The sequence below is a fragment of the Hemicordylus capensis genome, chromosome 6 (assembly GCF_027244095.1).
Source record: "Hemicordylus capensis ecotype Gifberg chromosome 6, rHemCap1.1.pri, whole genome shotgun sequence".
Lineage (NCBI taxonomy): Eukaryota > Metazoa > Chordata > Lepidosauria > Squamata > Cordylidae > Hemicordylus > Hemicordylus capensis.
The window spans coordinates 85,512,648-85,524,804 of NC_069662.1; the positions used below are offsets into that span (position 1 = coordinate 85,512,648).

The following is a 12,157-nucleotide window of genomic DNA, read 5'->3' on the forward strand; positions in this document are numbered from 1 at the left end:
AGAAGCATAATATACCCGCCCGTAACATTCTCTAGCGGAAGTACCGGCGATGTGTCAATCTATCCTTTTCTGTCTCTATGGTCAGTGGTCCCTCCGCGTGTAGTGGTGCCTATAGTGAGCAGGCGCAGAAGTTGCACCCGGCTTCGAGGCGGAGAAGGAGGAGCGCGGGCGGGGTTTTTGTCGTGCGGATCAAAATGGCGGAGCGCGGCTACAGTTTCTCTCTCACCACATTCAGGTAGTCGATGCTCTTTGGGGGGTAGTTTGTGGGCGCGGGCGGGATAGTAGGGGCTCAGAAGGTCTAGGCGATGCAAATTGCTCCGTGCTGTGCCGGGGGTGGGGGCAGGGGCAGCCCAGCTTGGCTCCATCCCGTTGGGCAATGCAAAGTCAGGATTTTGTGGAGTCACTGCTGCTGCTGCTTGCCCTGCACACGCCTCTGCCGAAGAGGCCGAAAGAGAAAGGACGTGATAGTTTGTGAGACGGCTTTCGGTTACTTGCGTCTGCTCTGGACACTGAGGCATGATGAGATTTGGGTTCATAGCTTAGTTTAGCTACGGACTCCTTGAGTAGCCTTGGTCAAGTCACTAGCTCAAGACAGGCCTCTCTTTCCTCCTTTGCAGAGCAGGAGTTTTAAAACTTCTGTGGACTGTTCAGAGACGGACAAAGCTCCCAAAATAACAAGTAGGAAACTGAATATGTGTGTCTGAATGTACCTTATTTTAGATTGTGAGCTCTTTGGGGACAGGGAGCCATTATATTTATTTGTATCTATGTAAACTGCTTTGGGAACTTCTGTTGAAAAGCAGTATATAAATATTTGTTGTATTTGTCTTTTATTCTGTACACCACTGTGGTATATTTTTGAGAATACAAATATAAATAGTAACTCAATATGCTTATTTAGGGTACAATTGACCATTTGTTTTATTGCTGCAAATTATCCTTTGAAGAAATGAAGTGCTATCTGGAAAACAATAACATTTCACACAAATAATGAGTTGCTTGGATTGATTGATTAAGTGCTGTCAAGTCAGTGTCGACTCTTAGTGACCACATAGATAGATTCTCTCCTGGATGAACTTGGCCTTTAAGGTACCTCAGTGGTGCATTCATTGCTGTGGTAATTGAGTCCATCCACTTTGCTGCTGGTGAGGTTATTAGTTACTTTGAATTAATACATCCTTTGTTACACTGTTATGTTAGTAATCTTTCTTAAAATTTTATAGTTAGCATGACTAAGTATTCATGATTAAACAGTAGTCGCGATAAATAATTGTGACATTTTAGTTATGAATAAAAGTTTTTGCACTCCTGTTGTGTTTGAATTTTTTTAATGGATCAGTATAGCTGTGTGAAGCCTAAAAAACTGTTTGTGTGTCTTATTTTACTCTAGTGACCTGATGAATGATTGCACTGTCCGTAGGCGGCAACCCTGCTTTAATATATTAATAATAATGGCCGATGAATAATTTTATCCTTTACTTAAAAGTATATTTCTGTTGTTTTCAATAACACAAAGTTAGCAAGCTTAGGCTGTGGCACAAAAGATGAAAGAGTTGATGACTGCTGAGTCATCAGTACTGAGGAGTGGGCCTCACCAAAGAAAAAGAAATTTACCTGTACAGTATGTTTTTGGGGGAAATAACTGGAAATTCTTGCCTGCTGAATACATTATATCTGGGTGGTTATAGTAAGTAATACATTGTAAGCTATTCACTATATTTCAACAAGTATCAAGTTCCTTAGGGCTGTACTGAGTTTCTTGTGGAAGTTTTTTGATTTTGTACAGTACCTGTCAGCTTTTTTAAATGATGAGTTAAGCAAGTTAAGAGTAATTCCTTTTGAAGCGGGGCTAGGATTGCAGGCTTAGTTGTCTGAATTATATAACCAAATGTTTCTCTAAAAATCAAAAGTGAAAGTAAAACTACTTTTAAAACTTGTTCTCTTGCGTTCATTCTTTAGAGTTGTAATGAGCCTATTGGCTGAACATGAGCTCATGATTGCATGAAACATCAGTGTAATTCTAAACATTTCATGATATGACCCATTGAATTCTTTGGAACTTACTCTTTAAAAAATGGGTATATGATTGTGGCCTTAGGCCACAATCGTATGTGCAGTTATGCAGAAGTAAGCAGTATTGAACAGAGTAAGACTTACTTCTGAGTAAAAATGCCTAGGATTGCACTGAGTGAGTGAGTGTTGACTGCATCTCTGTGTTCATGTTATCTCTAAAATGCACCTGATACCCTTCTCTTGAAGACAGGCGAAATGAAACTTGCTTGGCCTCCTTTTCAAGACATTCTCCTACTAAGCCATCTCATGAATTGCCATCTCACACTAATTGTGTGGTTTCTTTCAGCCCTTCAGGAAAGCTTGTTCAGATTGAATATGCTTTGGCAGCTGTTGCAGCAGGAGCCCCATCTGTTGGAATTAAAGGTATAAAATTATAAAGAATGTTTATATACTGCCTTTCAGCAAAATATTCTAAAAGGAGTTAAAACTGTGCATAATTCTGTATTCTGTTGCCTTATGCTGAGTCAGATCTTGGTCCATCTAGCTCAGCATTGTCTACACTGACTGGCAGTGGTGTCTCCAAGGTTTCAGGCAGGAGTTTTCCCCTGCCCTACCTGGGAATGCCAGGGATTGAAACAGGAACCTTCTGCATGCAAACCAGATGCTCTATCACTGAGATACGGACCCATCCTATTCCATTTATAGATTGCTATAAAGTAATGAAACAGTAGGCCTGTGCACCAGAAAAAATGTCAAGTCCAATCCAATCAGACAGGGAAATTGTTGGGAGGACAACGTGGCCCTCTCTAACTCTTTGAGTTGGATTGGACCCAACATTTTACCGACACTTTGCTGGATCCATTCCCTCCCTCCACTACCATGTCCCCATCCCCTTGCCTTTGTCCCATTCCCCACCCTTACCTGAGGGCAGCAGCACAATCTCCTCTTCTGAAGACTGCAGCTGGAGCCAGCCAGCAGCCACCTAACCACTTGTTGCAGTTTGAGTTTCAAAATGTCCATTTTTTAAGTTTGAGCTCTTCAGGACCTGGGTCTTGTGCGGTGCTTTGAGGAACGTGTAGTTCTATTAAAGGTTACAGATCCATTTTTTTTTAAAAAACTACACACTCCACAATGCACCACACAAAGCCAGAGTCTTGAAGAACTTAAAGGGAAAAGATGGGCAGCTAGGCGACTGCTGTCTGGCTCCATTCCAGTCTTCAGGACATGTCATGCTGTGTGGTCCTCTGGCAAGGAAGGGGAACGGGGAGAGGGAAGGGAAGCGAATGGAGGGGAATGCAGAGAGGGCAGTTGGTAGTGGGCAGTTCTGACAGGCATGTTGGAACTCCAACTGAATTTCATAATTACAGGAGGGAATTTAGTCAAGAGTTCTGCCTGTTGGTGCTCCCAGCTGTTGTTAAGGAATTCTTTCTGCTAGTGCCCGACATGGGGCATATTGTTTTTGATGTGCTTTTCAGAACTATCTGACTTCACAGCCCTACTAAACAGCTATGAGGAGGACATTGTTGTGGTTGCTATGCTATAATTATAATTCAGAGTTGTTCACACGTGAGGACTTTCCTATTTGAGGAGAAACTTTTTTTGTTTTAAAAAAGAGGAATTGTTTTTCTTCTCTTGAGAATCTGAAATAGATCACATATGAATAAACATAAAATGGTATGTAGGGTTATTGAGCTGCAGTTGATAAAGGATAAAAGTAAATTAAATGAATTCTTGTAGGTACCTGATTTCATCAGTGTAGATTTGAAGGAGTGCAAGTGAAAGAGGCAAAGGCCTTTCAGCTGCGTTGTCTAAATGTTTGCCTTCTCTTTATATAGCTGCAAATGGCGTAGTACTGGCAACGGAGAAAAAGCAGAAGTCCATTCTGTATGATGAACGAAGCGTGCACAAAGTGGAGTCCATTACCAAACATATAGGCTTGGTATATAGTGGCATGGGCCCTGATTACAGGTGAGTAGAAAAAATGTGCTATGATGGATTGTCTGGCCTTTGCTCTTGTTCTGCTGTGGCTTACATTCAAAGCAACTCTTTACTAGTCTAACGCCTTCTGGACTCTACATCTTGTTTCCCAAAATTCTGAGCCTGAATGTCATAATAGGTTTTTTCCACAGCAAGATAGGAGTGGAGTCATAGAAGGCCTTCAGCCAACAACTGGAGCCTTCTGAAGTGACAGCTCTGCACTTTATCATGAAAATGACGGAGTGCTTTTCTTGGTTCCTTGCCTCCGTGATAGATGCTTTACAGACTAGCTTGATAATGTCTGCTCTTGAATCATGCTTTGAAGACTTGCAACTGAGTTTCTAGGAAACGATGGAGCCCAGAAAAGTTGCCAGATGTTGGGTATTTTCCGTTCATGAAAATGAAAGGCACTTGTTAAGGGTATGCTGGGAGACAGAACAAGATGTAGAATGCTTTTTAGCACTATACTTCAAAGTTTTATAAAGCGTACCTTGTGGCACTCTAGCCCTCCATCTATGTCATGAAATGAAAAATATTGTTGCTATCATGTGGTTTTTGTATTGTATACACACATCATGTAGTTGTCCTCTGCTGGTTTTTCTGTGTCCCTTATGTGTTGTGCCTTGTACCAAAGGAGCCACAAAAGCTTAAATTTATGTGAAGGGCAAAGGGGGTCATGTGGCATCCTCAATTTTGCCCCCCAAAGGACAAAGGTGAGGTAGGGATGAAATGGCATGACAGCCTGAAAATAGAAAGGTCACCAAAGAGGTATCTTGCAAAAACGTTGCACAAGCAGATGTGGATGAAGTGTTTTGCAAAGTTCAAGGGGTAGATGACATTGCATCTTGGAAATGTAAAGGTCACCAAAGGGGTATCTTGCAAAAATGTTGCTAAAGCAGGATGTGAAATGGGGCCATCAAGATGATTCCAAGGTCACCAGGACAGGTGTGAATGAACTCTGGATGCACCCTGAACTATGTTTGAAAACTGGTTGAACATGTCCAGGTAAGCTCTATAAGCAGTCATTAGTCCATTTGAGACAATGGGGCAGGGGTACCTCTGCATCCAAACAGGAAAAACCCATTCATTACTAGGATACCAAGTTTCCCATGGCACACTTTTATCCAAAGAGACTATGGCTATGTTCATATTGCATGTGAGATGCGTGAAGGTCGTTCTTACGACTGATTCGGAAGGGGCTGGGGAGGGCTGGTGTTAAGGCAGGAATCTACGTACCTTCCCGCACATGACAGCCCCTTGCTGCTGAGCCACGTTGTTCTTGCACCCACACAATCACCACTGCAATGAGTGGCGCATCAGTCTTGAGAAGGGAAGTCTGGCCTCCAGGAATCCCACAATGCACTGAGCAAACATCATGGTGCATTTTGGAAATTCCTGAGGTCAAGTTTCTCCTTCCCCAAGCCTCTATAACTTAAATGGCTGCCAGTAGTCTGGTTGCTCACACAACCGGGGAGTGGGATAGGAGGGTGCACATGTGCCTCCTACCTCACTTTTAGCTCGAGTACAAAACCCAGGCTACCTGGCAGAGGAACGCTGGGATTGGAACTGATCCCATCAGTTCTCACAACCAGCCCTGCCTGGGCTAGCGCTGCCCTTCCTGGATAGGGCTGGTCATGAGAACAACCTCATAGTTCTGTGTTGTGCTTTGAAATCTTACCAGTATTCATGAAAAAGTATCTGAGAATATGTCTTTGGGATGGTTCTTGAGTTGAAATATCCTAGCACAGTACTTCCTTCTGTTAACTGATCCTTTGGTTTAATCATTCAAGAAGGTTGTTTTGGATCTTTAGCTTTAACATATGTTCTAACCGGTCTGCTTTTTTTTTTATCAGAGTACTTGTCCACAGAGCACGCAAACTGGCCCAGCAATATTACTTGGTTTATCACGAGCCTATTCCAACAGCTCAGCTAGTACAGAGAATTGCTTCAGTGATGCAAGAGTACACACAGTCTGGGTATGCTTGACCATTGCTTGATCTGATCTTTATATGTACTTTTTCACGTCAGGGCAGTGATAATACACTTTTTGACAAATGTGCCAGAGCCTGACATTGTGCCTTCCCTTTGCTTGGCCAATAAGATTTTTGCCTTTAATCAACTGAGCTTAGACAGCAACATAGCACTGGACATGCAGGCGGGAGGGAAGGTTTGACTGTGCCATAGCCAAGCTCAGAGATTCTCCTGCTCCTGTCCTTCATGTGCCCCTGTGTGAGCTGCCTTCATTTATTCTGTGATACTGTTGTGTGGGTGTACCTCTGTACAATGTGGCATGTACAACAGTGCCATAAAATCATGGTGCTTGTCTTGCTTATAGCACAGGTGCCTCAAGTTGGCCACCTGTGTGGCCATTGTACAAAGGAGAATGCAAGCAAGAAAGAGGATTATTGTCCCACTAGTGGAGGCCAGCTTCCTTCACTGCCCATAATTGATACCTTTTCAGTTCTATTAGTGATATACTAGTGGGCCCGGGCACAGAGCATCTGTGCCTCTAGCTGGCCCGCCGCCGCCTGGCCCGCTGCCTTGCCTCCGTGGTGGGGCCCGGCCCGCCGCCTCGCCTCCGCGGCCCGGCCCGCCTGGCTCCCCGGCCATGGCCACCGCTGCTGTTCTCCTGGGTGTGCCAGCCAATCAGGCATCCCCGCAGCCTAGCCAATCAGCTGGGCTGCCGGGACGCATTTTTGCCCGGCACACCCAGGAGAATTAAATATATAGATAGTCTGTTGCCTTTCTGTGTAATCCATAATTCTTAGCAAGCATGCCAATTCCTTGATTACAAAACATAGTTGCCAACTCATTTTGCCCTGCTTCTGTACCTATAACAGCAGCTTGATACACTGGAATTGAGCAAATGGGCCTCTTTTTGTCACTCTATTTCTGTGTTAGCAAAGTCTTTGCCTGTGTAAATTCTGCTTATCGGACTGCTGTCGAAGGCATACCAATAAACAAGGGGATGCCTAAAAAAAGAACTTTTATGTGTCCAACCACATTTTTGTTTGCTTCTTGTTCAAGGGTGGTGGTTTGGCCTCCCCCCCCCCGCATCCCCTCTCATTTGTTTCTTTTCTATTCAATCCCCCTCTCCTCTATTTTGCATAGGGGCAGAACATGCAAAATAATTGGTAGCCTTGGGAAACGATTGGGAACCAATTATAAAGAGGAGAAACTTGCCTAAACCCATGTTTGTTATTTAATGAGTCAACAACATACTTCATACTGGTCTTAAAGGCTTCCTGAAACAACTTCTTATGTCAATTACCCTTTTACATTTTTTATTTATTTATTTTTGTCTGATAGGGGTGTACGGCCATTTGGAGTATCATTACTGATATGTGGGTGGAATGAGGGACGACCATATTTATTCCAGTCTGATCCATCGGTAAGTTTTTTTAATTGGGCATTTTGATAGCCTTGAATAATAACCTAGCAAAAGTGTCTACTTTGAAGAACTTTATCCTTTATGCTTTCTCTCTTAATACATTAAAAAAAAGAAGAAGTTGTATGGGGATGGGTAGGAAGTAGAATGATACTCAAGACTGTTAGGATGTTTTGGTTGATCAGTATTAAAATAATAAGAACCTAAGATGAATCCTGCTGGACCAGACCAAAGTTCCAACATGGAAACCGTTCTCCATGATCATGTCTAATCCACTTTTTAAGCCAGTGGTCATCACCACAATTTATGGCAGCAAATTTAATAAGTTTTTCAAAGTACATAATTTTTTTATTCTGACTCTACTGCAAATTAGTTTCATTGCATGATCCCAAGTTCTAGCATTATGAACGAGGACAAAATTATTGTACCTCCCCCCGCCCCATCATTCATAATGTTATAAATTTCTCTCATGCCATTCAATGAATGGTTATATCTTTCCCAATGGAAACTCAGCTCTGACTAACTTAATCAACACACTCCCTTCTCAGTCATCTTTTCTAAATTAAAAAGTCTCAAATCCTTTACACTTTCCTCATAGGAAAGGTGCTCCAACTTTCTGATCATTTTGCATTGTTCTTCTCTGACCCCTTCCCAGCTCTATAAGAACATAAGGGCGCTGTTGAATTAGGTCCATCTGCATCCTAATGTGAACAGATGCTGCTGCCTTATATGCAGTCAGACCATTGATCAGTCTAGCCCAGTACTGTGTTCACAATGGCAACGGATCTCCCATATCACAACATGTTTTTGTAACTGCCTTTTGTTTTAAAAACAGCTTGTTATATAGCATGGCGAGCAGGGTTGATTTTATTTAAATCAAATAGATTTAAATCGCTTCACAGGAGGACTCAATTTTAATGATTTAAATCAAAATGTAAATTACTGCTTGGGAAGATTCTATGTAATCATTTTCTATAAAAATACATTCTTGTCTAATCTAATATAATCTTAATACATATTTAGAGAGAGATTTGGGTTTCATTTTTAGAAGGTAGGTACACACTTTTCATAATGCTGTTTCACTCTGGCAGCCAGGCCTTGCATTTCATTGTTGCACTGTTTGCATTTTGCATGAATGCTTTTCTTACTCACAGATACAGGAACTTCATTAAAGTATCTCCAAATCTTATGGCCTGCTGCCATGATAGGTGTTTCCCTTGTACAATGGAGTATATCATCAGAATTTTTTCCCCTCAGGGCTGCTTGAATATGTTCTGTTCACTTTTTGTTTCACTTTCGGTTCCCCTCCCCTCCCTGTGCATTTATATCCAGACTCCTCCTCCTTGCTCAGATCTACTCCACTCCCACCCCCAATCCTCTATTCATTCATTGACCTTTGTCTTGCATTTGTGGGGGGAGCAAGAGTTTGAGTGAGTGTGTGTGTGTGTGTGTGTGTGTGTGTGTGCACGCGCGCTGCGTGTACACCACCTACAGAATAGGACTGATCAGGTCTCTTATCTCTCACCCCCCATATACTGCTGTTAACACGTTCATAGAATATAATTATGATTAATATTCATGATGACATATTTATCTAGATTCTTTATCATTTTTTAAAAATGGAAAAAACCTGATATTTGTGTGTATGTTTAAAGTCGATATTTATCAACCCTGTTGGCCATGTGAGGTGAGACATTTTAAACCCCCTTTTAAATACATTTGAATTAAATGAAATATTTCCATGAGTAGATAGTCCGACTGTTCTGTTCCATCAGCCAGTGACTAGAAGATAATCTTTTCTCATAATAGTTTAATCTGTTTTTCACTTTTAGGGGGCTTACTTTGCATGGAAAGCAACTGCAATGGGCAAGAATTATGTGAATGGGAAGACGTTCCTTGAAAAGAGGTAGTGTAATTAATAATCTATCTGTATATATAATTCTCTAAGGCATACTCGTGGCTAATTCCATGTGTGACAGCTCTCGCAAGAGTTCACAAGCAGAAGCACTGTGGTGATTGGGCAGTAGAGATTCCTTATGCAGATAGGGAGGAGGAGCTTGTGGCACCATGGTGATTGGGCAGTGGGGATTCCATATGCAGATAGGGAGGAGGAGCCTGTGATGGTTAAGGTCAGTTGGAATGCAACTGTTACTGGTCCGGATTCCATATGCAGATAGGGAGGAGGAGCCTGTGATGGTTAAGGTCAGTTGAAATGCAACTCTTACTGGTCGGAAGATGTTCTTGATTGTAGAGGAGAGCAATCTCTCTCTATATAAAAGGACCAGCCGACCCTGCACAGAGCATCTGTGCACTCTTTGGGGCTGGCGGTTACCTCTCCCCCCCCCCCACTTCTGCCCCAGTCTCTGCTTCCGGGCCCAGCCACCTATCCTCCACACTGCCACTTCTCCCCCCCCCCTTCTTTCCCTCCTCCTGGGCCTTGTCTCCGCAGCCGGGCCGGGCCACCTCAGTGGCAACCAATTCTCCTGGGTGCGCCTCAGCCAATCAGGCGCGTCCACCGCCCAGCCAATCAGCTGGGCTCTGGGACGCATGTTCCAAGGCACACCCAGGAGAATTAATATAATAGATAGTGGGCAGGGGTCTGCAAAGAGAAGGCTCATGGGGGCGGAAAGAACCCCTTCAGGAGAAAGAGGCTGCCATTGTGTGAATTAGATGAGGAAACAAGATGAACAAGATCTGTTAACTCTGGAAGGGAGAGAAAGACAGACAGACAGAGAGGGGAAGAGCGAGTGGAAGAGAGAGAGAGAAAGGAGAGAAAGAAGGAAGGGCGAGGGATGGGTCTGAGCCTGTCAGTGGCCTGAGGGGAATGAGCAGCCATGGCGGCACCTTTTGGCAGCAAGGAAGGGCCCAGTCAACCACCGCTGCTGTTTGGGGCTACCTAGTCCATTGGTGGAGGGAAGGGCCTGGACCTGTCAGCGGCCTGAGGGGAAAGAGCGGCCATGGTTGTGGCGGCAGCGAGGAAGAGCCTGGTCATCCACTGCTGTGGGGCTTAGGTGAGGAGGTCTCTGGGGATAGGGCACTGCAGCTTGGCCAGTAGGCACCAGCAACGCTGTAGCCACAACCAAGTGGTATGAGGGGGGTAGAGTAAAGATGGAGGAGTGACCAAGGGGGTGAGGGGGATGGAAGCAACCAAATGGAGGAGCAGCAGCAGGAGTGTGGCTCAGGTGAGGGTGGAGAGATCTCTGTGCTGAGGGGGCTATGGGAGGGGTTGAGGGGAGCAATCAAGTGCTAGTGCACAGATGCTCTGTGCGGGGTAAGCTAGTACTCTTTATACTGCCTGCTTTCTATTAGCTTGACAGTTTGCATATATTGCAATCTTATATTAAGTAACACTTTTCCACTTTTGGCCTGCCCCTCTCTAGTTCTTGGGGTAGGTTATGTTTTTAAAATGACTGCCAAAAGCTGCTAGAAACAAAATATTTGCAAAATATGCATAGCAAAGTCACTTGACTTATTCAATACATGTTCTGTGTGAGTGAGGCTGAGGCTTGTGTAGTGCAAAACCTTGGTAGCTGTGATGATCCCATAGAACAAGAAAGAGAATGCAATGCAAAGAGAACCTGGAAGTGAGTTTTCAAGATATATGCAGTTCTTTTGATTGTGTATTAAAGTTTCATTTATGGAATCAAATTAGGTGAAGTTACGTTCTTCAGTGCTTGATTTAGAAACTTGCCCTACTGGAAGATCAGGTTACACAAGACCATGACAAATTTAGCATGAAAATACAAAGAGACCAGATGGAATGCATCTTTCCATATTTGGTACTACACAGACTTTTCTGGATTCCTGTAAATTGGTAAATAAATAATGTAATTTTACATTTAAGTAAACAATTCAGGTACAATTTGATGGCTTTATGTAATGATCACAGGACTGTTGTTTTATGTCCCCTTGGAACAAAGGTACTTACTAATGTAAGTCGTATGATTGCATATTGGCTGGCATCCAAAGAGATATTTTAGCCATGCCAGAGAGCTTGTGTGTGCTCAGTGGGATTTTTTACTTTCCCCCACTTTTAAGCAATAGATGCTCCATTCCATATCACAAACTGCTTTTAAGACTGTTAGTGTGTGTGTGTGGTGAGGGGAGAGAATTACCATGCAGCAGAGAGAGCTGTTTGTGAAACACACATCTTTGCTTGTGGAACTAGTTATGCAATTCTTTGGATTTTATCTACTGCAGATGCAGTTGTTTGAAAGAATATATTAAATGTGTTAGAAAGTGGATTTCTCTTTGTTTTCCAGGTACAATGAAGATCTGGAGCTTGAAGATGCCATTCATACAGCTATCTTGACGCTAAAGGTGAGACACATTCCCAATGAATTTGTTGAACTTTTGGATATTGAACATATTTCATTTATTTAGGAAAATTGTCTCCTTTTTTCTCCCTAGGAAAGTTTTGAAGGACAAATGACAGAAGACAACATAGAGGTTGGCATTTGTAATGAGGCAGGATTTAGGAGACTTACTCCAACTGAGGTTAAGGATTACCTGGCTGCAATAGCCTAGCAGAGATCCTGGATACATGGAAAGATCTTTCTTGTTTTTCTTCTTTTTAAAAAATTCAGTCACTTATTTGGCTTCTGCACTCTGGTTTCTGCTCTGGTTTCTGATAGATTTTTTTTAAAAAAAACACAAATATTATGGATCCAAGAAAGCTATTGTTCTAATACTGAAATGTCAAATGATTGTTCTTGAAACATTGTACAAAAATATAATGTGAGTTTAGACCATCTGAAAAAATAAAAAAATATATACAAA

At 42.8% G+C, this 12,157-nt stretch overlaps 1 protein-coding gene across 1 annotated transcript; it reads left to right on the top strand.

Annotated features, from left to right (window-relative positions):
• Positions 1-88: 88 nt before the first annotated feature.
• PSMA2 (proteasome 20S subunit alpha 2) lies at positions 89-12,157 on the top strand. Its single transcript, XM_053264742.1, has 8 exons — positions 89-235; positions 2,360-2,436; positions 3,849-3,981; positions 5,844-5,966; positions 7,300-7,381; positions 9,211-9,284; positions 11,641-11,698; positions 11,789-12,157. Exons 1-8 carry the CDS (start codon positions 195-197, stop codon positions 11,903-11,905), a joined length of 705 nt encoding a protein of 234 aa, XP_053120717.1. The 5' UTR covers positions 89-194; the 3' UTR covers positions 11,906-12,157.

Excerpts from the sequence above, each read along its gene's own strand:
- PSMA2 (XM_053264742.1), top strand. The coding sequence starts at position 195 with ATGGCGGAGCGCGGCTACAGTTTCTCTCTCACCACATTCAG. Across the intron at positions 236-2,359 it reads TTCTCTCTCACCACATTCAG|CCCTTCAGGAAAGCTTGTTC; the intron begins GTAGTCGATGCT and ends GGTTTCTTTCAG. Across the intron at positions 9,285-11,640 it reads AAGACGTTCCTTGAAAAGAG|GTACAATGAAGATCTGGAGC; the intron begins GTAGTGTAATTA and ends TTTGTTTTCCAG.